The sequence below is a fragment of the Oncorhynchus mykiss genome, chromosome 12 (genome assembly GCF_013265735.2).
Source record: "Oncorhynchus mykiss isolate Arlee chromosome 12, USDA_OmykA_1.1, whole genome shotgun sequence".
Lineage (NCBI taxonomy): Eukaryota > Metazoa > Chordata > Actinopteri > Salmoniformes > Salmonidae > Oncorhynchus > Oncorhynchus mykiss.
In genome coordinates, this window is record NC_048576.1 from 70234404 (window position 1) to 70260394 (window position 25991).

The window sequence follows — 25991 nt, forward strand, 5'->3', positions numbered from 1 at the left end:
GAGAGGAGAGAGAGATGGAGAGGAGAGAGAGATGGAGAGGAGAGAGAGATGGAGAGGAGAGAGAGATGGAGAGTGAGCTGGAGAGGAGAGAGAGATAGAGAGGAGAGAGAGATTGAGAGGAGAGAGAGATGGAGAGGAGAGAGAGATGGAGAGGAGAGAGAGATGGAGAGGAGAGAGAGATGGAGAGGAGAGAGAGATGGAGAGTAGAGAGAGATGGAGAGGAGAGAGAGATGGAGAGTGAGATGGAGAGGAGAGAGAGATGGAGAGGAGAGAGAGATGGAGAGGAGAGAGAGATGGAGAGGAGAGAGAGATGGAGAGGAGAGAGAGATGGAGAGAGAGATGGAGAGGAGAGAGATGGAGAGAGAGATGGAGAGGAGAGAGAGATGGAGAGGAGAGAGAGATGGAGAGGAGAGAGAGATTGAGAGGAGAGAGAGATGGAGAGGAGAGAGAGATGGAGAGAGAGATGGAGAGGAGAGAGAGATGGAGAGAGAGATGGAGAGGAGAGAGAGATGGAGAGGAGAGAGAGATGGAGAGGAGAGAGAGATGGAGAGGAGAGAGAGATGGAGAGGAGAGAGAGATGGAGAGAGAGATGGAGAGGAGAGAGAGATTGAGAGGAGAGAGAGATGGAGAGGAGAGAGAGATGGAGAGAGAGATGGAGAGGAGAGAGAGATGGAGAGAGAGATGGAGAGGAGAGAGAGATGGAGAGAGAGATGGAGAGGAGAGAGAGATGGAGAGGAGAGAGAGATGGAGAGGAGAGAGAGATGGAGAGGAGAGAGAGATGGAGAGGAGAGAGAGAGAGATGGAGAGGAGAGAGAGAGATGGAGAGGAGAGAGAGAGATGGAGAGGAGAGAGAGATGGAGAGTGAGATGGAGAGGAGAGCGAGAGGAGAGAGAGATGGAGAGGAGAGAGAGATGGAGAGAGAGATGAGGAGGAGAGAGAGATGGAGAAGAGAGAGAGATGGAGAGAGAGAGATGGAGAGAGAGAGATGGAGAGAGAGAGATGGAGAGGAGAGAGAGATGGAGAGGAGAGAGAGAGATGGAGAGAGAGATAGAGATGGAGAGAGAGAGAGATGGAGAGAGAGATGGAGAGGAGAGAGAGATGGAGAGTGAGATGGAGAGTGAGATGGAGATGGAGAGTGAGATGGAGAGTGAGATGGAGATGAGAGAGAGATGGAGAGGAGAGAGATGGAGAGGAGAGAGAGATGGAGAGTGAGATGGAGAGTGAGATGGAGATGGAGAGTGAGATGGAGAGTGAGATGGAGAGGAGAGAGAGATGGAGAGTGAGATGGAGAGGAGAGAGAGATGGAGAGGAGAGAGAGATGGAGAGAGAGATGGAGAGTGAGATGGAGAGGAGAGAGAGAGGAGAGAGAGATGGAGAGGAGAGAGAGAGGGAGAGAGAGATGGAGAGTGAGATGGAGAGGAGAGAGAGAGGAGAGAGAGATGGAGAGGAGAGAGAGAGAGATGGAGAGAGAGATGGAGAGTGAGATGGAGAGGAGAGAGAGAGGAGAGAGAGAGGAGAGAGAGATGGAGAGGAGAGAGAGAGAGATGGAGAGGAGAGAGATATGGAGAGTGAGATGGAGAGGAGAGCGAGAGGAGAGAGAGATGGAGAGGAGAGAGATGGAGAGAGAGATGGAGAGGAGAGAGCGATGGAGAAGAGAGAGAGATTGAGAGAGAGAGAGAGATGGAGAGTGAGATGGAGAGGAGAGAGAGATAGAGATGGAGAGAGAGATGGAGAGTGAGATGGAGAGGAGAGAGAGATAGAGATGGAGAGAGAGAGAGATGGAGAGAGAGATGGAGAGAGAGATGGAGAGGAGAGAGAGATGGAGAGAGAGATGGAGAGGAGAGAGAGATGGAGAAGAGAGAGAGATTGAGAGAGAGAGAGAGATGAGAGTGAGATGGAGAGGAGAGAGAGATAGAGATGGAGAGAGAGATGGAGAGTGAGATGGAGAGGAGAGAGAGATAGAGATGGAGAGAGAGAGAGATGGAGAGAGAGATGGAGAGGAGAGAGAGATGGAGAGTGAGATGGAGAGGAGAGAGAGATTGAGATGGAGAGAGAGAGATGGAGAGTGAGATGGAGAGGAGAGAGAGATAGAGATGGAGAGAGAGATGGAGAGAGAGATGGAGAGGAGAGAGAGATGGAGAGTGAGATGGAGAGTGAGATGGAGAGGAGAGAGAGATGGAGAGGAGAGAGAGATGGAGAGGAGAGAGAGATGGAGAGAGAGATGGAGAGTGAGATGGAAAGGAGAGAGAGAGGAGAGAGAGATGGAGAGGAGAGAGAGAGAGATGGAGAGAGAGATGGAGAGTGAGATGGAAAGGAGAGAGAGAGGAGAGAGAGATGGAGAGTGAGATGGAGAGTGAGAGGAGAGAGAGATGGAGAGGAGAGAGAGATGGAGAAGAGAGAGAGATGGAGAGAGAGAGAGATGGAGAGAGAGATGGAGAGAGAGATGGAGAGAGAGATGGAGAGGAGAGAGAGATGGAGAGGAGAGAGAGATGGAGAGGAGAGAGAGATGGAGAGGAGAGAGAGATGGAGAGAGAGATAGAGATGGAGAGAGAGAGAGATGGAGAGAGAGATAGAGATGGAGAGAGAGAGAGATGGAGAGAGAGGGAGATGGAGAGAGAGGTGGAGAGGAGAGAGAGATGGAGAGAGATGGAGAGGAGAGAGAGATGGAGAGTGAGATGGAGAGGAGGGAGAGGAGAGAGAGATGGAGAGGAGAGAGAGATGGAGAGGAGAGAGAGATGGAGAGGAGAGATGGAGAGTGAGATGGAGAGGAGCGAGAGATGGAGAGGAGTGAGATGGAGAGGAGAGAGATGGAGAGGAGAGAGAGATGGAGAGGAGAGAGAGATGGAGAGGAGAGAGAGATGGAGAGTGAGATGGAGAGGAGAGAGAGATGGAGAGTGAGATGGAGAGGAGAGAGAGATGGAGAGTGAGATGGAGAGGAGAGAGAGATGGAGAGTGAGATGGAGAGGAGAGAGAGATGGAGAGGAGAGAGAGATGGAGAGGAGAGAGTGACGGAGAGAGTGAAAGAGCAGAATGATGTAGATGGTGCAGTAATTTATGTTCATTATGGTGTTCTTTACCAGAACAGCCTTCTGCACTATAATACACAGAGTCAGCGTTTCACAGACCCACACCCAATTTACCTATTTTTAAATACCCACATCTTTTCCTCTGTTTCATTCCCCATCTCCTCCTCTTCCTCTTCCCTCCATCTCTACGTCTTCCCCTATCCTCCCGACTCTTGCTCTCTCCCTTTCCCTCTCTCCATCCGTCGCCCCCTCTCTTCTGTCTCATTCACCATCTCCCGATCTCTCTTCCCTCTCTCCCCCCTCTCTGTCTCATTCACCATCTCCCGATCTCTCTTCCCTCTCTCCCCCCTCTCTGTCTCATTCACCATCTCCCGATCTCTCTTCCCTCTCTCCCCCCTCTCTGTCTCATTCACCATCTCCCGATCTCTCTTCCCTCTCTCCCCCCTCTCTGTCTCTTGCTGTCTCCTCTCTGGGTGATGGCTCATAGAGCAGCGAGAGGTCTAGATATGTGAGTCTGCGCCTCGCCTCATTTCCTCAACTAATGGAGACATGGAGGCATGGTGAGAGGGTGAGAGAGGCAGAGAGAGAGAGAAACCAAGAGAGACAGAGAGTGAGAGAACGAGAGACAAATGGAGAGAGAGATAGAGAGAGAGAGAGAGAGAGAGAGAGAGAGAGAGAGAGAGAGAGAGAGAGAGAGAGAGAGAGAGAGAGAGAGAGAGAGAGAGAGAGAACGAGAGACAAATGGAGAGAGAGATAGAGAGAGAGAGAGAGAGAGGAGAGAAAGAGAGACAGATAGACAGAGAACGTGAGAGAGAGAGAGAGAGGGCGAGAGAAAGATTTTCCTCAAAACAAAAATGAGGTCACTAAAAGGGGATGTTGAAATGCACCATGTTTTGAAGCAGCCAGTCCTTTTCTAAAACTCAATAACATCATAGATAACATCACAAATACCTCAGATATTAAAACCCAAACGTTCCATGAGTGAGTCATGTCTGACTTTAAAATAAATAATGATTACGACTGAGGAGACAGATTATGATTCGTAGGCTGTGTTCGTGACTGATAAGGCCCTCTGAGTGGGGTTAGAGATTCACCCAAATGTGGGTGTTTTATTGTGGGCTGTCAGTCATATGAACAGAGCATACTTCACCTGGTCTCCACAGTGGCCTGTCCTTTTAGAACATAGCAGATAGACAGGGACGTCATGGTTTCTATGACAACAACCAGTCTTGTCCTCAACCTGAGCTCTCCATGTAATTCATTAGGCAGCAAGCCACTACATGTACAGTATTATCAGGTATCAGAGAGAAAGAAAGTAGAACCACATGAATAAACATTATGAACCCACAACAAACTAAAAGGTGGGTGGCATCCACACACTGAAGCTGTAGCTACTAAGAATACAGCAAAAGAGGTATCCACACACTGAAGCTGTAGCTACTAAGAATACAGCAACAGAGGTATCCACACACTGAAGCTGTAGCTACTAAGAATACAGCAACAGAGGTATCCACGCTCACTCGCTCGCTCACTCACTAGCTCACTCACTCACTCACATTCCCTCATTCACTCACACACGCACATGCACACACAAGCACGCACACAAACATGCACACACACAAAGCTGGGTCCCCGTTCCTGCCCATCTCCCTCATGGTGCTCTTTCACCCAGCTGCAGGAAAGTGATTTGGACCCGGGAGCACCCCTCCATGCCATCCATCTGTTACCGTGGGACCGGGCCTTGGTCCAGACAGCTCTGTGTGTGTGTGTGTGTGTGTGTGTGTGTGTGTGTGTGTGTGTGTGTGTGCAGCAGCTGACTGTGGCACGCCAGCCAGACCTCTGGGCTGGCACCGTTCAGCACTAATGCTAGCGCTAGCATTAAGGGCCTCCAGGGGACACGACAGGGGGGCCACACACAGCCCAAAACACAGCCCAGCACAGCTGAACAGGTTAGAGGGAGGACGGGGGGGGGGGGGGGTGCTGTTGTCCCTTAGGGGACACAACGGGAGGTCGGTTGAGGGTGGATGTTCAGGACGAGGGGTGGAGGGTGATGGAAAGAAGGTAGGCTACTGGAGCAAACACCTCTTTAGGGCTCCAGCTTCCCTCAGCCATCCCTCCAGCGAGAAGCCAGTCCAACCATTCTTTAGGAGGCCACTGACTGGAAATGAACAATGGACAATTGGAAACCATAAAAAAGCATCAATACTATGAAACGAGGCCATGCTTTGTAATATCATTATTGACTAACATATCCTTGTTGTTATGTGCTAAAAGACTAGCCTAATATGAAATACAGTATGTCAAGTAGCACTGTGCCACACTAAAAGCATGCTAACGGTCATGCCGGTTGCAGCGCCGCGCACTAGGCTATATCTAGCTGCTAAACGCTGGCCTCGCCACTGCTTCTTTAAATGCGGGTGACATTTACATGAAGTGCTTCATTTGTGCCAAGGACAGAAGTGTGGTGTGTTAACAATTAAAAGGGTGCTTAATGGGGCATGCAAATGCTATTTTGAGAGCATGTTGTGGGAAGAAGAATTGGGCATAGCCTATTAGGAAGAAATCAGAGCAGTGTTCCCCTGAAGTGGGCCAAGGTCAACACTAGCTGGGAGGATGGCAGGTCTACTATCTGGGTTAGAAACTCAGCACAGCAACAGACAGACAGAAAGAGTCCCGTCTTGGGTTCAACATTACTCCTCTTTCAAGGCCAGCCTTCTCTTCCCTGCTGCATATCAAACTTCACAGGGAACTGGAGAACACTCAGCAGTCAGAACCAGTCTAGGAAAACACAGGGAGTAGGAGCAGGAGAGACATCGCTGGCCAAAAACATACGCTGCATTGGGGCCCGGTGCTCAGGCAGCTACGGCCTGGAACAGAAACAGTTGAAGGTAGTGGGTTATAAGGGGATAGGGGGTGAGGCAGGAAGGGGCAGGGAGGGAGCCGTGTCTTTGGGAGCCCAGTGGAGCGAGCAGAGCACAGAGCATGCTCTATGTGTGCCCCTCTCCCTGGTCCCTCTCCCAGACCCCCTCCAAAGGCTCCAGTGTGTCCCTGTGTCCTGGGCTAGGCCAGAGGGGGAACAGGGGCGCTCTCTGTGCCTTGTGAGGTGGCCAGACTCCCGGCCTCCTGCTCCCAGCCGGGTGTGTGTTTTGGGGTTTTTACAGTGGGTCAGTGCCTGGCTGGCTGCCTGGAGGTTGTGTGTTCATGTGCCACACTCATGTTTACCATCAGGGAGGAGCTTTTCTCCACAGAGAGGCTGTGAAGTGGGCAGGACTGGGATGAAAAGATCTGGGTTGTGCTGGGGGACCTGCCAGTAGCATCGATTACAATACATCCCTTACACACTCACCAACACAGTTACAGACACAGAAGTTCAATAACCCCTCTATTTCATTCCAGTTTCAAAATCCATGTGAAAAAACCTGGCCTATTGGACTACAGTAGACTGTACCTGTAACGATTCTCTTCTTGTGAAGTAGAGGCGGACCAAAGCGCAGCGTGGTGGTTGTTCATTGTAATTTATTGACGACACTATACATGAACAAACTAACGAAAAAACAAGAAACGTGAGAACTCAAAACAGCCCTGTCTGGTGCAAACACAAAAACAGGAACAATCACCCACAAACACACAGTGAAACCCAGGCTACCTAAATATGGTTCCCAATCAGAGACAATGACGAACACCTGCCTCTGATTGAGAACCATACCAGGCCGAACATAGAACTAGACAAACTAGACATGAAACATAGAATGCCCACTCAGATCACACCCTGACCAACCACAACATAGAAATATACAAAGTAAACTATGGTCAGGGTGTGACAGTACCCCCCCCCCAAGGTGCGGACTCCGGCCGCAAAACCTGAACCTATAGGGGAGGGTCTGGGTGGGCATCTGTCCGCGGAGGCGGCTCTGGCGCTGGACGTGGACCCCACTCCATAATAGTCTTTGTCCACCTCCTTAGCGTCCCTAGATAGGTGACCCTCCTAAGAGACAGCTCGGGACAGAGGGACAGCTGCTCGGGACAGAGGGACAGCTGCTCGGGACAGAGGGACAGCTGCTCGGGACAGAGGGACAGCTGCTCGGGACAGAGGGACAGCTGCTCCGGGCGGAGGGGCTCTAGCGGCCCCTGGCTGACTGGCGGCACTGGCGGCCCCTGGCTGACTGGTGGCCCCTGGCTGACTGGCGGCACTGGCGGCCCCTGGTTGACTGGCGGCGCTGGCGCTGGGCTGACTGGCGGCACTGGCGGCCCCTGGCTGACTGGCGGCACTGGCGGCCCCTGGCTGACTGGCGGCACTGGCGGCCCCTGGCTGACTGGCGGCACTGGCGGCCCCTGGCTGACTGGCGGCACTGGCGGCCCCTGGCTGACTGGCGGCACTGGCGGCCCCTGGCTGACGGGCGGCACTGGCGGCCCCTGGCAGACGGGCGGCATTGGCGGCTCCTGGCAGACGGGCGGCACTGGCGGCGCTGGGCAGACGGGCGGCACTGGCGGCGCTGGGCAGACGGGCGGCGCTGGCGGCGCTGGGCAGACGGGCGGCGCTGGCGGCGCTGGGCAGACGGGCGGCGCTGGCGGCGCTGGGCAGACGGGCGGCGCTGGCGGCGTTGGGCAGACGGGAAGCTCCGATGGCGCCGGACAGGCGGGAGGCTCCGGCAGAGGCGCCGGACAGGCGGGAGGCTCCGGCAGAGGCGCCGGACAGGCGGGAGGCTCCGGCAGAGGCGCCGGACAGGCGGGAGGCTCCGGCAGAGGCGCCGGACAGGCGGGAGGCTCCGGCAGCGCTGGAGAGGAGGAAGGCTCTGGTAGCGCCGGAGAGGCGGGAGACTCCGGCAGCGCTGGAGAGGAGGAAGGCTCTTGACGGATGGGCCGGAGAGACAGCCTGGTACGGGGAGCTGCCACCGGAGGGCTGGGGTGTGGAGGTGGTGACGGATAGACCGGGCCGTGCAGGCGCACTGGAGCTCTTGAGCACCGAGCCTGCCCAACCTTACCCGGTTGAATGGTCCCGGTCGCCCTGCCAGTGCGGCGAGGTGGAATAGCCCGCACTGGGCTATGCAGGCGAACCGGGAACACCGTGCGCAAGGCTGGTGCCATGTAAGCCGGCCCAAGGAGACGCACTGGAGACCAGATGCGTAGAGCCGGCTTCATGGCACTTGGCTCGATGCCCACTCTAGCCCGGCCGATACGCGGAGCTGGAATGTACCGCACCGGGCTGTGCACCCGCACTGGGGACACCGTGCGCTCCACAGCATAACACGGTGCCTGCCCGGTCTCTCTAGCCCACCGGTAACCACAGGAAGTTGGCTCAGGTCTCCTACCTGGCGTAGCCATACTCCCTGTTAGCCCCCCCCCAAGAAATTTTTGGGGCTGACTCCCGGGCTTCCATCCACGACGCCGCGCTGCCTCCTCATACCAGCGCCTCTCCGCTTTCGCCGCCTCCCGTTCTTCCTTGGGGCGGCGATACTCTCCTGGCTGAGCCCAAGGTCCTTTACCGTCTAATTCGTCCTCCCATGTCCATACCTCCTCGCGCTGCTCCTGCTGCTGCTTTTTCCTTTGCCCATTACCACACCGCTTGGTCCTGTTGTGTTGGGTGATTCTGTAACGATTCTCTTCTTGTGAAGTAGAGGCGGACCAAAGCGCAGCGTGGTGGTTGTTCATTGTAATTTATTGACGACACTATACATGAACAAACTAACGAAAAAACAAGAAACGTGAGAACTCAAAACAGCCCTGTCTGGTGCAAACACAAAAACAGGAACAATCACCCACAAACACACAGTGAAACCCAGGCTACCTAAATATGGTTCCCAATCAGAGACAATGACGAACACCTGCCTCTGATTGAGAACCATACCAGGCCGAACATAGAACTAGACAAACTAGACATGAAACATAGAATGCCCACTCAGATCACACCCTGACCAACCACAACATAGAAATATACAAAGTAAACTATGGTCAGGGTGTGACAGTACCAGTGGGAGCGAGGTGGAGAGGGGGACTTGTTCAACAAACCCCTATTAAGACACGTAATCATTGACCTTCAGCAAGCTTTTTCCAACAGACATGGCACTATTTAACATTTGGAGAGCGTACAGAATCTCTCCAGTTTGAGGGAGGTTGTGTATTGTGTGTCTTTCTATAAACTAGGGGACCAGTGAGGATTTCCTAAACTGGACAACTTGTTACAGCTGGCCATTGATAATAATCTGGCATTTTTTTGCAGAACAACAACAAAAATGATAAGAAAAGGCAATCCAAAAATCCAGAGAAATATGGTGAATCGAACCCAAAACAAGTCAGCGAACTGTCAATGCCGGAGGAGAGGAGCGAGGGGCAAACGGTTCATGATGGTGATGCCTTTGCTACCAGCGCTGCTAATCCTGTCAGTTCAAATGTGCAGTTTAATAAGCACTTTGTGACATTTGCTGATGTAAAAGGGCTATATAAATAAATACGATTTTTGGTAATGAGTGGAAACGCCAAGTGGATGCTTAACATTTATACATCCGGTGAAATATCTGTCTCATTGTACTATCTGTGGTATAACCCCTGGCTTGTCATGCAGAATTCAAAGCTGGCCTACAACATGCAAAAAGGTAGTAAACTGGCAAAAGTGTGGATTGGAATGTACACTGCCCTGCACATGAAAACAAAAAAAACTAAGAGCATGCCGAAACAAGGAGCATGCCGAAACAAGGAGCATGCCGAAACAAGGAGCATGCCGAAACAAGGAGCATGCCGAAACAAGGAGCATGCCGAAACACGGAGCATGCCGAAACAAGGAGCATGCCGAAACACGGAGCATGCCGAAACAAGGAGCATGCCGAAACAAGGAGCATGCCGAAACAAGCATTTTGTGGCAGCAAGCAGTAGACATGGCGAAATCGGACACCCAGGTATGGGCAGGAGGTGTTGATCATCTGTTTGATTTACAGCAGGGTCTCGTTAGATTTAACAGAGAAAACATTAAAGTAATGAGTTGATGTTTTCATATGTTTCTGTGCCTCGGATTGGACTCCTACTTTGCAACAATTGTGTAGAATAAACTATTGCGCAGCATCCAATGCTATTCCTATGAATTATTCTGGATATAATGACAAACTACATAGCCTAGTGGGCTTACTCACAGCATGATCTGGTAATGAAATAACATGACAAATACATTTTGTTTTCCATGTTACACCTACAATTCATAACAATAACAAGGGGCTTGAAGTAGCCTACTTGAACTTGAATTTGGAGCTCAGTAATTAAAGTACTGGAATAGGCCAACCGTGAAAATCAGACATTTCCTCAATTTGGTGCTTGAAAAGTCCTTGTAATTATTGTAGCCAATTTATAAGTTCTCCTGCTCCCTTATAATTATCTATGATTTTTATAACAGTTTTTGTGAGAGATGCGGCCATTTTAATTTGTTTCCTGCAGCTTCAATTAAAGGGTGTTGTGCTACTCTGTTGGGGTAAAACCATGTGTGGTTATTATGACGACAACATCTGTCGGCTTCAACTTGACTTTCCAAACAAATCCCTCAATGAAAAAAAGGAACCTGCTTTTTGGTCAGTTTCTCATTATTAAAACAGCGATGGTAAGATTCAAATGGTGAGATTAATGCTACCCTGCATCAGCCACATAGGCTACAGACAGACAGACAGATGCATTCAATCTATTTAGTCAGGCAATGTCCACATTATTCTCACATATTTTAGAATGTAATAATAATTTGCATATCAATGCATTGGCAAAGGCCTAAAGAATCCTTATTCCTAAAGTGGTAATGGCCCTACTTTTTTGTACACTTTTTGAATGATTTTAGTAGACTTTTTGAATGCTTTTGGGGGGGAGTGTGGGGTTCTATAATAGGCCCTATATGTACAATTATATAAACAATACATTTGTATAACATTGAGGTTCTTGAAAATGACAATGAAGTGCTTGAAAAAGGCCCTGAAAGTCCTTGAATTTGAATAGTCAATGTCTGTATGAACCCTGCTTAAAGGATGTGTAGGTCAGTGTATATGTGTGTCTGTATGTGATGTGTAGGCCAGTGTGTAGGTCAGTGTATGTATGTGATATGTAGGTCAGTGTGTGTGATGTGTAGGTCAGTGTATGTGATGTGCAGGTCAGTGTATGTGATGTGTAGGTCAGTGTATATGTGTGTGTATGTGATGTGTATGTCAGTGTGTAGGTCAGTGTATGTGATGTGTAGGTCAGTGTATGTGATGTGTAGGTCAGTGTATGTGATGTGTAGGTCAGTGTATGTGATGTGTAGGTCAGTGTATGTGATGTGCAGGTCAGTGTATGTGATGTGTAGGTCAGTGTATATGTGTGTGTATGTGATGTGTATGTCAGTGTGTAGGTCAGTGTATGTGATGTGTAGGTCAGTGTATGTGATGTGTAGGTCAGTGTATGTGATGTGTAGGTCAGTGTATGTGATGTGTAGGTCAGTGTATATGTGTGTGTATGTGATGTGTATGTCAGTGTATATGTGATGTGTATGTCAGTGTATATGTGATGTGTAGGTCAGTGTATGTGATGTGTAGGTCAGTGTATATGATGTGTAGGTCATTGTATGTGATGTGTAGGTCATTGTATGTGATGTGTAGGTCAGTGTATGTGATGTGTAGGTCAGTGTATGTGAGGTGTAGGTCAGTGTATGTGAGGTGTAGGTCAGTGTATGTCAGTGTATATGTGTGTACGTAATGTGTAGGTCATTGTATGTGAGGTGTAGGTCAGTGTATGTGATGTGTAGGTCAGTGTATGTGACGTGTAGGTCAGTGTATATGTGTGTATGTGATGTGTAGGTCAGTGTATGTGATGTGTAGGTCAGTGTATGTGATGTGTAGGTCAGTGTATGTGATGTGTAGGTCAGTGTATGTGATGTGTAGGTCAGTGTATGTGATGTGTAGGTCAGTGTATGTGATGTGTAGGTCAGTGTATGTGATGTGTAGGTCAGTGTATGTGATGTGTAGGTCAGTGTATGTGATGTGTAGGTCAGTGTATGTGATGTGTATGTAATGTGTAGGTCATTGTATGTGAGGTGTAGGTCAGTGTATGTGAGGTGTAGGTCAGTGTATGTGAGGTGTAGGTCAGTGTATGTGAGGTGTAGATCAGTGTATGTGATGTGTATGTCAGTGTATATGTGTGTACGTAATGTGTAGGTCATTGTATGTGAGGTGTAGGTCAGTGTATGTGATGTGTAGGTCAGTGTATGTGACGTGTAGGTCAGTGTATGTGATGTGTAGGTCAGTGTATATGTGTGTACGTGATGTGTAGGCCAGTGTATGTGATGTGTAGGTCAGTGTATGTGATGTGTAGGTCAGTGTATGTGATGTGTAGGTCAGTGTATGTGATGTGTAGGTCAGTGTATGTGATGTGTAGGTCAGTGTATGTGATGTGTAGGTCAGTGTATGTGATGCGTAGGTCAGTGTATGTGATGTGTATGTAATGTGTAGGTCATTGTATGTGATGTGTAGGTCAGTGTATGTGATGTGTATGTAATGTGTAGGTCATTGTATGTGATGTGTAGGTCAGTGTATGTGATGTGTAGGTCAGTGTATGTGAGGTGTAGGTCAATGTATGTGAGGTGTAGGTCAGTGTATGTGAGGTGTAGGTCAGTGTATGTGATGTGTATGTCAGTGTATATGTGTGTACGTAATGTGTAGGTCATTGTATGTGAGGTGTAGGTCAGTGTATGTGATGTGTAGGTCAGTGTATGTGATGTGTAGGTCAGTGTATGTGACGTGTAGGTCAGTGTATGTGATGTGTAGGTCAGTGTATGTGATGTGTAGGTCAGTGTATGTGATGTGTGGGTCAGTGTATTTGATGTGTAGGTCAGTGTATGTGATGTGTAGGTCGGTGTATGTGATGTGTAGGTCAGTGTATGTGATGTGTACGTGATGTGTAGGTCAGTGTATATGTGTGTATGTGAGGTGTAGGTCAGTGTATTTGATGTGTAGGTCAGTGTATGTGATGTGTACGTGATGTGTAGGTCAGTGTATATGTGTGTATGTGAGGTGTAGGTCAGTGTATGTGATATGTAGGTCAGTGTATGTGATGTGTACGTGATGTGTAGGTCAGTGTATATGTGTGTATGTGAGGTGTAGGTCAGTGTATTTGATGTGTAGGTCAGTGTATGTGATGTGTACGTGATGTGTAGGTCAGTGTATATGTGTGTATGTGAGGTGTAGGTCAGTGTATGTGATATGTAGGTCAGTGTATGTGATGTGTAGGTCAGTGTATGTGATGTGTAGGTCAGTGTACGTGATGTGTAGGTGGACACTGTCACCCCAGGGTCTTTATTCCACTGTTCTTTCTACCATCTGAAAAGAGCCTAAATGTCATGTTACTAGTTTGTTTTGTTCAATTCAAATATCTATTGATCCCAGCCAAGCAAAGCAATAGTATTTGAGCTTCAACCTCCTAGAAGTTGTTTTCATCCCTTAGCTCAACTATCTTGAGAGCTGGTGTAGATATGTCTGAAAGAAATATTTCATAATTATATCTATGTTGCCTACTGTACATGTAGTCTACTTGAAAATCATCGATCAACACAGTGAGTCATGGCCAATAGGACTGCACTAATCAAAAAGGCATTTTCATGATGTCAAACGCATTAGTACATTATTGAACGTGGGCATTCCTCCTCCATTCCAACACCGAGGCGCTGACAGAACTGACCCAGGTGTAGAGGGAAGGGGAGGACATACTGCTTTTAAAAACCGCAGCCTATTCAGATCTCTAAATGGTGTCCATTATGAGGCCGGGGAAGCTGTTGCTCATTGGCAAGGCTGAATGGTTTCACAGAGAGCCACCTTCACCATCACCACAGCAGCAGGTCACCTATTCACACACTGATTAGTGTTAAACAGCAGCAGAACTAAAAGCATTTTCCAATACAGCCTCATATCAGAGGGACTTTAAACAACACGCAGGCACACCAGCACTCATCGGCACACACACCCACACCCACCCACCCACCACATACACACACACATCCATTCCTCCTCTTCTCTGACAGTGGGGGACATTATGATTGTTAGCTGAACCCACCTCGCTTGTTTTGTTAGCAAAACACTCCCCAGAGCAGCACACTTATCACAGTAGAGAAAGGCTTTATGCTCTCCTTTCCTTACAGCGAAGAGAGACAAAAATATATGGTTCAATTATAGTGTCTGTCAGCCCTGTATGAGCTTGTGATGGACTGAGTCGAGTTGAGCTTGATGCTGGAGAGAGAGAGAAAGTGAGAGAATGAGAGAGAGAGAGAGAGAGAATGAGAAAGAGCGAGAGAGAGACGAGAGACAGAAATAATTCAATCCTCCAGCTAATGCATGTTGCAAAATGCAGAGATTCAGTGATTCAACTGGCACTGTCTCATCCATACAGTCTCTAGTATAAGAGCAGAAAACTGGTGTGTTAAGTGATACCAGCCAACCCTGAACAAACCAACAGGTATGAATCTGTTGTGAATCTGATCCACTGTGAAGCACAATTTCATAATAAAAGCGCTATATAAATATATAATTATTATCAAGCAAGAGTCAACCAGGGACGCGAGAGAGAGTCAAACCTGTTACCTAACAGAAGTGATTCAGTGAGTCATTCTCCACTAGGTCGTGATGAGGGTGTGCAGACAGACTGGAGGGAGACATCTATCTGTGAGTCGCTGCAGGGCAAAGTGATTCAACCAGCCAGCCAGTGGAGAGAGAGGTATAGTGGAAGGAGAGTCTGGAGAACAGGAAGCTGGCTTTGGTCTTCACACACACAGACACACAGACACACAGACACACAGACAGACAGACAGACAGACACAGACACACAGACAGACAGACAGACAGACAGACAGACAGACAGACAGACAGACAGACCCATGAGGCCCCAAACAGAGAGGGAATGTACAACCAGCCACACATACTCATACTCACAACAACAACAACACTTAAATAAATTAGAAAGAGAAACGCAAATACAGAGTCAAAACAGACAGTTGGAAAGATGAAAATGTATACTAAAACAACATGAAAAACACACAGCACAGACAGAATACACACATACTGTAGGAGTAGCAGTAGGATGTATCTGCATGTGCGAGACGGGCCTACAATCTCAGCTGTAATCAAAGGTCAGTTGGTATGTGATAGAGGAGCTAAACCCCACTCCAATCTGAGGAGCTAGTGGTAAGGAGGGAGGCAGGGCCAGGACAGATGAACAAATATTACACAGCCCTTCAGAAAGCAATTCCAGTCCAGTCCAGACCAGTTCAGACCCACGTCTATGACAACCCCACAGGATCAGCACCTGCAGCAGCACGAGGCCAACCAAGGTAACCAAGCAAAAGCCGTAGAAAACCCCAGCAACAGCTCTCTTGCTGTTGCCACACCTCAACATCTCAGTAAGACAAATCAACAATAGTGTGTATATGACAACCCCATAGCATCAGCAACGACACCAACCGATGGTGAACCAAGATGACCAAACACACAGCATCTAAAACACTCCGTGGTCGTCGCCACACGGCAGTGTGACAGATCAACAAAGTGAGAGCTACTGTTCCTGATTTTGATTTAATTTCATTTAACCTTTAATTAACTAGGCAAGTCAGATAAGAACACATTCATATTTTTACAAGGACGGCCTCCTCTAACCGTGGAGGCTCTGAGATTCCACTGGATTATATGAGTTTTTATCAACTGTGAATTTAGGCAGATCGATAAAAGATGGGGGACGTGTGTGTGTGTGTGTTCTGGAGCCCCCTACAGAGAGGTGGAATGGCTGTGATTATTGTGTTATTAGCAGCAGAGAAATAACAGCCTAGATCCCAGAGGACACACACACACAGGTATGGATTAGGGCACGTCATGCCATCGGACCAACGCCTGTCGCACCATCAGGTCACTCTACACAGGTATGAGTCATTGGACAGGGGCTTGTAGCGTGTGTGTGTATCAGGGTCTGTGTGTGTGTGTGTATCAGTATGAATGTGTGTGTGTGTGTGTGTGTGTGTGTGTGTGTGTGTGTGTGTGTGTGTGTGTGTGTGTGTGTGTGTGTGTGTGAACACTGTGCAGTTCATATCAACTTTAGAGATGAATTCAAGGCTGTTTCTATGTGAAACAGAGATTCTGCCTCAGGTTAAAAAGACGCCCACATCGTCACAAACCAACAGCCATTCTATAGCTCAGCCAATGCAGCGGACAGACGTCACGCTGTCCAATGTGAAGATGGATATCTTTTCAAACAGACTCTGTTCAAAGGAGGAAGTGCTATTTAAAAGCAGACAGAGTATTATTTTATTAATCGTCTCTTTTGGTCACGGAGGTCTCCGAGTGGCGTATTGGCTTCATTTTAATTGCCCTTTTCTTCCACCTAGATATGATATAGATAAATAATATATGGATAGAAATAACCTTTAGGAAGTGCTTGAGCTTTTAGGGAATTTAGACTCAAACCAACATTGGAAAGGTGAATTTAGGTGTACATTTAAATACAACAAGTCCCCGAAACAGTACAGTACTGAACAATGTACAGTTCTTACACCAACATCTATATCCTGAACACAAAACAGATATGAAGGATGATATGACTATTCCTGTTGAAAGAGTTCTTCACATCCATACTTCCTCAATTCTTACTCTTGCTCATTTTCCAAATGCTCCGAGTCTAAGGGGAGTGGTGTGTGTTTGTGTTGAGGTGAGGGGTGAGGTGAGGTGTCATGTAAAGGCAGAGTGGGTTGAGGAACCAGGGCTCGCGTTAACAGTTCAGAAATCTGCATTTTCAATATGCAGACCATTGATTAATCTGCGCTTTAAACCATTTAAGCTGTTTCATATTGAAAGTCAACAGTGTTTTTTGCTTCAATACACTGACCAGGGACGTGCAACTGTAGTTTCCTTCGCAGAAAATACATTAGTGCAACACATTCGGCAGAAATAGCTTCATTTTCGCTATGTGGCTATTTGGCTAGCAGCCACACAAGTAAATGATCTTACAATGAAAAAGCAAGCTCAATTTCTTAATGTTTTGCTAGAAGTCAATCTTGCATTTTACCGGAGTAAAAATAGGCTACACCGAGAAAAGTACCAGAGAAAAGTAGCTACACATCAGTCAGAGCGCTGTCTGCGGACAGAATCCCAGTTCGTGAAAAGTGCAACTGAAGCATACAATTTGTCTGATGCCGAAGCATTTTAGATCTGCGATTACAAAACGTAGCAATATATTTCTTACGCGTTTTATATATTTTTTTCAGCGTAAAAAAAACGCTGAAGTCTGCGGTAATAACGGACCCTTGGCAACCATACGGCGATGCAGATGGACTGCTCCCTTGGAGTTGTGAAGAGACAGATGGATCCTCGCCAGCATTTTAAAGAAACTTCCTCACAATCTCTCACCCCGACATGACTTAGCTTTTTACCCTAGGGTGTTTCCCAAATAAACACACACACACACACACACACACACACACACACACACAGCAGCTGCTCTTATGGAACGATTCACATGCTTGGTCATAGACTTTGTTCAGCTCATGGACAAGCTGGGTTCACATCTAATGCACATATGGTAAAATGCAGGTATATATACGCTTGTATTCTACTGCAAGGTCATGCGCTCAGAAATGGTCTGTGTGTGTGTGTGTGTGTGTGTGTGTGTGCGCATTTGAATCCTGCCATAAGAGTATATTTGTTAGTATGTGTGGTTATAAGTCTCTCTAGGCTGTTTTGATCATAGGAATATGTTCTGGTATCTTCCATTTTCATCTCCTCTATCCCTGCCTGTATTTTCTAACTCGATTGACATTTGTTTCTCTCTTAATGCTACAGTATAATGCTTTTCATGCTCTTCGTTTATTCTGTACCTTTCTCTCCAGGATATTCACTTCACGTGCTGTGTTTTATTCAGAATTGTATTGCGTGACTTAGGTTGGAGAAAATGTCCTTGGGTTTGAGAAAGGCACAGAACACATTATTTCTAGCCGTATTATTATCATCCAAAGTCAAAACCCGCAAGATGACAAACTTGCCACTTTACACACCTACATGAAAAGTGCCGCCACGGCCCCATCAAGAAGAGCCATTTACAAAGGCTGAAGAGTGGGTTCAGTGTGCTCTCTGTGGAGATCACAGTACAATAGGACATGCACTCCGTACACTGACTGAGGTAAACCACTCTTCGGTTTAGATAAAAGCCTCGCTGAACAGGGCTCTGAATGATTCACTGCAGTTGAAAAATGCATACAACATAATCATAGCCTTCATATACATCTCTGTTGTCCTTATCCTCTATTTCTCTGAGAGCCACGTTGTCAACCAAACACTTTGTAGTGAGTTTAAAACCCAAACCCTTCACAAACCCACAACCGCTATGGATCACGAAGAAGTGACCAATGGACTCTCTGAGCTCGACTGTAATCAACCGATCACAGAGTATTAGTCTTTGGTCAAAATTCACAATCGTGTTCATACATGCACACCTGGACATGAATATGCATGCAGGCAGTCTTTTATATGGAACATGTGATAGAATCAGTTTAGACAGGGCCTCCACCCTTCCTGTTGAATAGTGACGGGGCCTCAAAACAACCAGGCTATTTAGTGCTCCTATTGGGAGGGGGGAGAGGGTCTGCCTGCCTACCTGGCCTCACACACTGACCCTCTGTTCAGCTCACGAGCACCACGACCCGCCAACTGCCATGGAACATAGACAGGCCACTGTGTGTGTGTTTGCGCGGGCATGTGTGTGTACGTGGATGTCTAATACTGGGCCCAGTGTGTGTGAGGGTCATTACGGAGGTGTGAGAGGGTATGTGTGTCTGTGTGTGATGATCACGGCTCTGAGGTAGTGAGGTAGGGGTCTGGCACTCTGTGTTAATTGGGATAATTATCCTGTAACGAGGAATAAAAAAAACCTGGGCCAGGATCAAAATACAGGATCAGATAAAGCTCCACACACAGGTTCAATCTGCTGTTCAATGGGAGCTTACCCTCTAACATTGTCTCCCTCCTCTGACTCAGAGGGTACCTCTAGGCTCCTTTCTACTGGCCTGTTCACTTCCTGGTAGAGCTTGGTGGGTAGGAGGAAGTACAGAAGGGGGTAGGGAGAGTGACTGGGGACAGAGAGGTTCATGTGTTAGTAGCAGTAACACTCTATACCCTCTGCCCAGGGTGCACATACGAGGGAGGGCAGAGCCAACCCTTTAGCACCCAACTGAGGAGCTAGGCAGTCTTCTGCTGAGTCGGTCCCAGCCATGAGCACTGCCGGCCGGGCATGCCATTAAGCCAGGCGGAGGGTGGCTTTCTCCAGGAAAGGGCAGCCTGCTTGCCCTGAGGCAGGCTTCATGCAGCTGTCAAAAACTCTGACCCCCCCCCCCCCCACCAGCCTCCCTGGAGCCCTCCTACACACACACACCCGTCCTCTGCCACTAGTCGTACAGTACAGTGTGATCAGGGTGGCAGCGAGGGCTGGAGTGACCTCTCCATCTGTCTGAGTTAGGCAAGCGGAGAGCGGCCGGAGGGGGGATGTTCACGCCTGTTTATAGATATTTGCCCTTTTGAGTTCACCTGTCACCCAGCCTGGCTCAGCTGGGCTCCAAGCCGCCACTCCACTGACTCTGCTCATCTGCAACAATGGCTCAGGAATGATGAGGGGTTTCACATCCCCCCTCCTCTAAATGCTATGGTTTTGCTTTGAGCCTCCTGCTTCGTGTAACAAGGCATCTGATTTGGATTATGTTTGATCACCAGGTAAATTATACTCTGACGGAGTCACTGAGTCCAGGACAGACAGACAGAACGACAGGACACTGACATACCTCCTGCTGTTATCCAGCATCCCCTGGCTAATTGGGATGTAACTGTGTGTTTGTGCTGGCAGGAGGAGAAGCAGCCAGCAGGGATGGCACAAAACTTTTCACAGAATCACACTGAAGGTCGCTGTGATCCAACGTAGCCTGAAATGAAGGACATCAGACCCACAGGAAGTTCTTAAAATCACAAACACCTTCACGCACGCACACACACACACACACACACACACACACAAACAGAAAAAAGCAAGCTAACTGATGTGCCCACTCCCCCATCCCTTTGGCTCAGCAGTTCACATGGTGAACATCATAGAGGAACACACAACAGGAGGTCCCAGCACAATGGGGAAAAGAGAAGGACATCTGTCTGGAGAAGAGGTCTACTCAAGATGGCAGACAGAGATGTCAGAGTGGGGTGGCACAACACCATGGGAGGGAGAGACACAGAGAGGGGATATGTCGAGACAGTGATAGAGCACTGTTTACGTTGATGAAAAAAGTATGGATGATGTGTCCTAGCATGACTGGTATAAGGGTTGCCTACTCTGTAGGTCAAGTTGTTATGTTTATTACCATGTAATTGAGCAATACGGATTGAATACACCCTACAATTCATACTTAACTGTAAAAATGGGAAAGTACTATTTGTAAAACAACAAAAGAAAGGTACATGTAGATAGATGTTGTTGACAAAGAGAGAAAGAACAACAAGTAGAAGAGACGAAGGTTGGGAGAGACGAAGGTTTATGAGAATTGTGAAGGGTTCGGGCTCCTGTCAAAAAGCCATCCTTTGCCTCCCGAGTGGCGCAGTGGTCTAGGGCACTGCATCGCAGCGCTAGCTGTGCCACCAGAGACTCTGAGTTCGTGCCTAGGCTCTGTTGCAGCTGGCCGCGACCGGGAGGTCCGTGGGGGCGACGCACAATTGGCCTAGCGTCGTCCTGGTTAGGGAGGGTTTGGCCGGTAGGGATATCCTTGTCTCATCGCGCACTAGCGACTCCTGTGGCGGGCCGGGCGCAGTGCACGCTAACCAAGGTCGCCAGGTGCACGGTGTTTCCTCCGACACATTGGTGCAGCTGGCTTCCGGGTTGGATGGCGCTGTGTTAAGAAGCAGTGCGGCTTGGTTGGGTTGTGTATCGGAGGACGCATGACTTTCAACCTTCGTCTCTCCCGAGCCCGTACGGGAGTTGTAGCGATGAGACGAGACTACTAACTACTAACAATTGGATACCACGAAATTGAGGAGAAAAAGGGGGTAAAAAAAGAAATATAAAAAAGCCATCTGAACTTTAAATCCCTAAAATCTACAACAATGTAGTACAGAGAAAACACTAAACTGTTGAAAAACATCTATGCAGAAAACAGCTAGAGTACTTCCTGACTTCAAGACACCTGTACCTCCCACACAGCAGCAGCTCATTGTGTGTGTGTGTGAGTGTGTGATTCAATCTTTAACAAATTCACTGTTATTTACAGTGAAAACTGTAAACTGAATATACAAAGAAAAGGTGCAGTATCCCCCCAGAATGCATACATATTCAAACATATAAATACATATTCATACATATGGATGCATATTCATACCTATAAATACCCACATGCATACATACTGTACAGTGGACTTGTCAGTGGGACCAGCCCAGCTATCAGCTCAGCTACCAGCCCAGCTTTCAGCTCAGCTACCAGCTCAGCTACCAGCCCAGCTATCAGCTCAGCTACCAGCCCAGCTATCAGCTCAGCTATCAGCTCAGCTACCAGCCCAGCTATCAGCTCAGCTACCAGCCCAGCTATCAGCTCAGCTATCAGCTCAGCTACCAGCCCAGCTACCAGCCCAGCTACCAGCCCAGCTACAAGCTCAGCTATCAGCTCAGCTACCAGCCCAGCTATCAGCTCAGCTACCAGCCCAGCTATCAGCTCAGCTACCAGCCCAGGTATCAGCTCAGCTACCAGCTCAGCTATCAGCTCAGCTACCAGCCCAGCTACCAGCCCAGCTACCAGCTCAGCTACCAGCCCAGCTACCAGCCCAGCTACCAGCTCAGCTACAAGCTCAGCTATCAGCTCAGCTACCAGCCCAGCTATCAGCTCAGCTACCAGCCCAGCTATCAGCTCAGCTACCAGCCCAGGTATCAGCTCAGCTACCAGCTCAGCTATCAGCTCAGCTACCAGCCCAGCTACCAGCCCAGCTACCAGCCCAGCTACCAGCTCAGCTACCAGCTCAGCTACCAGCCCAGCTACCAGCCCAGCTACCAGCCCAGCTGATTAAGTCCCAACATGATCCCCTCTTTGGGAGTGGAGGGAAAGAAAGTGGGGTGGTGTGATACACAGTGAGACACCAGCAGAGAGACCAGACCACTGCTACTGTAGCATCCACTTTATTGGCATAATGAGAGTGTCACTGTTCCACACTGTAAACCACGCGCTGTGTCACAAACTATTTAGTCTTACCTTCATCAAGATGTGTATGGGGACTTGTTCTTTGTCTGCAGATGCAGCCCTCGCCCTCTCTCTTTCTCTTGCTCTCCCTCTCTCTTGCTCTCCCTCTCTTTTGCTCTCCCTCTCTCTTGCTCTCCCTCTCTCTTGCTCACCCTCTCTGCCTCTCTCTTGCTCACCCTCTCTGCCTCTCTCTTGCTCACCCTCTCTGCCTCTCTCTTGCTCACCCTCTCTGCCTCTTTCTTGCTCACCCTCTCTGCCTCTCTCTTGCTCACCCTCTCTGCCTCTCTCTTGCTCACCCTCTCTGCCTCTCTCTTGCTCACCCTCTCTGCCTCTCTCTTGCTCACCCTCTCTGCCTCTCTCTTGCTCACCCTCTCTGCCTCTCTCTTGGTCACCCTCTCTGCCTCTCTCTTGCTCTCCCCCTCCCTTTTTCTCTCTCTGTCCATAAACTGTCATTTCCACCAGTCCAAATATACTTTTCCCTTTTCTTTAAATGTTTAAATTGCACACATTGTTCTTGCCTGGACAGTTGTGTGCATCGTTGTCTTTGCTCAGTAAGTGAATGGTTTCTGTTGACTGTATACAGAAGAGCAATAGTGAGTAAACTGTCTCAAAAATATTTTTTACCCAAGCACAATGGCCCCACAATGGACTTGAGAGAGAGAGATAGATAGAGAGAGAGAGAGAGAATTGGTCCTCTGATAACATAGGACTGGTTGCTCTACTTCAGTGGAGCAGAGATCTAACCCCCACCGTGGCCATTCAAGCTGGAGATGGGAATGTGGTGTTGTACCTGTTGCCTGCTTTAGTACAGTACAGAGACACTCTGGACACCTAAGTGACAGTTTACGGCAGAGTCATCTCTGACCACAAACAACATGGACATATGTCTCTTGGCACAGCATTACTTAAATGATCCCTGTCAACATACAGTGCAAACAAAGCAGGCACACAGGTACACACACAGGTACACACACAGGCACACACACAGGCACACACACAGGCACACACACAGGCACACACACAGGCACACACACAGGCACACACCCAGGTACACACCCAGGTACACACACAGGCACACACACAGGCACACACACAGGTACACACACACTTCATAGTACTTCACCAGCTCTCACCAAAGACAGAAAAAGACAGCTCCTCCTTCATAACGAAAATAAACATCTTTGGAACAACTGCGACAAAACACAAGTGACACTAACAGAGTGTGTACGTAGTCTGTCACAGCAACAATAACACGGGCCTCCATATTATTCATCCATAGGCATTCAGCAGGAGTAGCGGGCCTTAAGGTGGCGTACATAAATGCTCTCCTAACCGCAGCAGCCGTATTTCACCTGACTGAACATGTTGATATTTGCCTTGATTTATCTGCGTTCCCCTCAGCTCAGCTTGTTATAGTGAGTAGAGTGCCAACAGCACAATAAACACAAATTAGAGACTACATCAAGCCAACAACTGACACTCTCCCAGAAGCCCTCCTGGGACTACTGAACTTGTTTCTCATGTCAGTCAGGCCTCACAGGGGGACATGGATGTTTGACTGCTGTTTGGACTGTTATAATAGCCTAGATCAATGTTTGACTGCTGTTTGGACTATGTTATAATAGCCTAGATCAATGTTTGAAATGAAAGGTGTTTCTGTGGATGATCATCATTATTATCATCGTCATGTGACCTAGATGCTCCAGCCTCTGTTGAAGACCATTGTCCAGCCCAATGCCTACTTTTTAGCATCTTTAGGGTGATATTTATAATGAAAAGCCCTAAATAAATTACATATATTATGAATATTATTATTATTATCATTTGACTGACTAAACAATGCAAGTGTCCAATTCCAATGTCATAAGAGTAGAGGTCAACTGAGATAGGCATTTAAACTGAAACTGCTGCCTACTGACATAAATGTAAAGTATAGCAGACTAACATCTGTCATGGGTCCCAGTGGGTGATAGCTGTGGAGTAGCAATGCCCAGGCCTGTGTGTCGAGAATACCTCTTGAAGTTTTAGATCTTTGTCTGATAAAGTTTGCCCTTCTTCAGAATGATCAGCCACTGCTTTCTTACAGCACGTGATTCATTCATTCAATTCTAGGGTCTACATTTATCGAAAGCCCTTATCCAGGTATAAAGATATACATAAACTGATGTTTTGCCAGATTAGACGTTATTGGACCACGTCATACACTTGAGAAATGGCTTTGGAATTCGGGTGGGTTAAATAGTCTACTACAGTTCCATGGTTACAGTTTTCTATTGAGGGAATGCCTGCCTGCATCTGGCCATTGAGAACCACAAGCACCGGCTCACCACATGCCACGCGGAAACACCCAGCCCGGTTGCGTGACAGGATGGACGATGAACGGTCGAGCAATATCATATTTTATTCAGTGAGGGAGGAAGTATGAACAAATAAGCCCATTCAGATCGCCTAATGTGCAATTCAAACGATCAACGTGCGCTCAATTAATAGCCTCAAAGCGCAACAGTGTATCAATTACCTATGACATTTGCTTCGTAAGTTACAGACGACAATACATTACCTCGAAGCTGTAATCATATAAAACTACTAAAGGTGTTTTGATTAACAATCAAATCAAAATGAATATTACATGCATATAAAAAAGTCTAGTCTGCCCATGACAACAAATTGCCATGTCAGACATAAACAAATCTAACAATCGGTCGTTTGTCCATTCATTGTAAATAAAAATGCTAGGTCTATACATGCATCTGCCTCGTTTAAAATGTATAATTTGGCCATCTCAGAATAACTTTATAGCTAATCATTCCATTAACAATGGAAAATAGGCTACTGTACACGCGCTACCGGTAGACTGATAATTGTGTGTGATGAACTGTCACATGGGGGCCACAAACTTTGAATAGTAAACAGCAATACGTCAATATGTAAAAACAAACGCTACACTGTATATGTTGTATTTCTGCCTACCTGTCCCGTTCCGTTTCAGATTGTCCCTGTGGTCGTCCGTACCCAACATCTTTCGAAACGTTGTGTGACAAGACTGACTGTTAAAGCCGAAAGCCCAGCTCGCGCTCTGGAGTCACGGGTGTCATAGCGCGCAGCCACTCTACACACGAATGCGCACTCAAAGGGTCTTCAACGCTATCACGGCCGCGCCTATACAATTTGATTTATGCTATTTATCACTTTGTCATCGAATATATTATTTTGAAAGACAGGAAAGAAGGTCGAAATTCTATTCATATACACTACATGACCAAACGTATGTGGACACCTGCTCGTCGAACACCTCATTAAAAAAATCATGGGCATTAAAATGGAGTTGGTCCACCCTTTGCTGCTATAACAGCCTCCACTCGTCTATGAAGGCTTTCCACTAGATGTTGGAACATTGCTGCTGGGACTTGCTTCCATTCAGCCATAAGAGCATTTGTGAGGTTGGGCACTGATGTTGGGCGATTAGGCCTGGCTTGCAGTCGGTGTTTCATCCCGAAGGTGTTTGATGGGGTTGAGGTCAGGCCAGTCAAGTTCTTCCACACCAATCTTGACAACCCATTTATGCAGGGGCGCATGTCCCCCCCCCCCCCCCCCCCCCCCCCCACACACACACACACACACACACACATTCTGAAATTGCGTTTTTGTCCCCTTTTGTCCCCAATGATAAAACATTGGAATGTGATCAAAAATGAGGCAACGGTGTGCTTTAGTACCATGCAGATGCCTCTGAGGGGTTGGGTAGG

General features: G+C 47.9%; 1 protein-coding gene across 2 annotated transcripts in view; it reads right to left on the reverse strand.

Moving 5' to 3' along the window:
- The window catches only part of znf385c (zinc finger protein 385C), a 203632-nt gene extending 178179 nt beyond the window's left edge, over window positions 1-25453 (reverse strand). The window contains exon 1 of one of the 2 annotated variants that reach the window (XM_036938246.1): window positions 25216-25453. In XM_036938246.1, coding sequence (XP_036794141.1) covers window positions 25216-25264 — 49 coding nt within the window. In that variant the 5' untranslated portion in view covers window positions 25265-25453. The remainder of the gene's footprint in view (window positions 1-25215) is intronic. The other variant, XM_036938244.1, reaches the window with a different exon arrangement.
- Window positions 25454-25991: the final 538 nt, after the last annotated feature.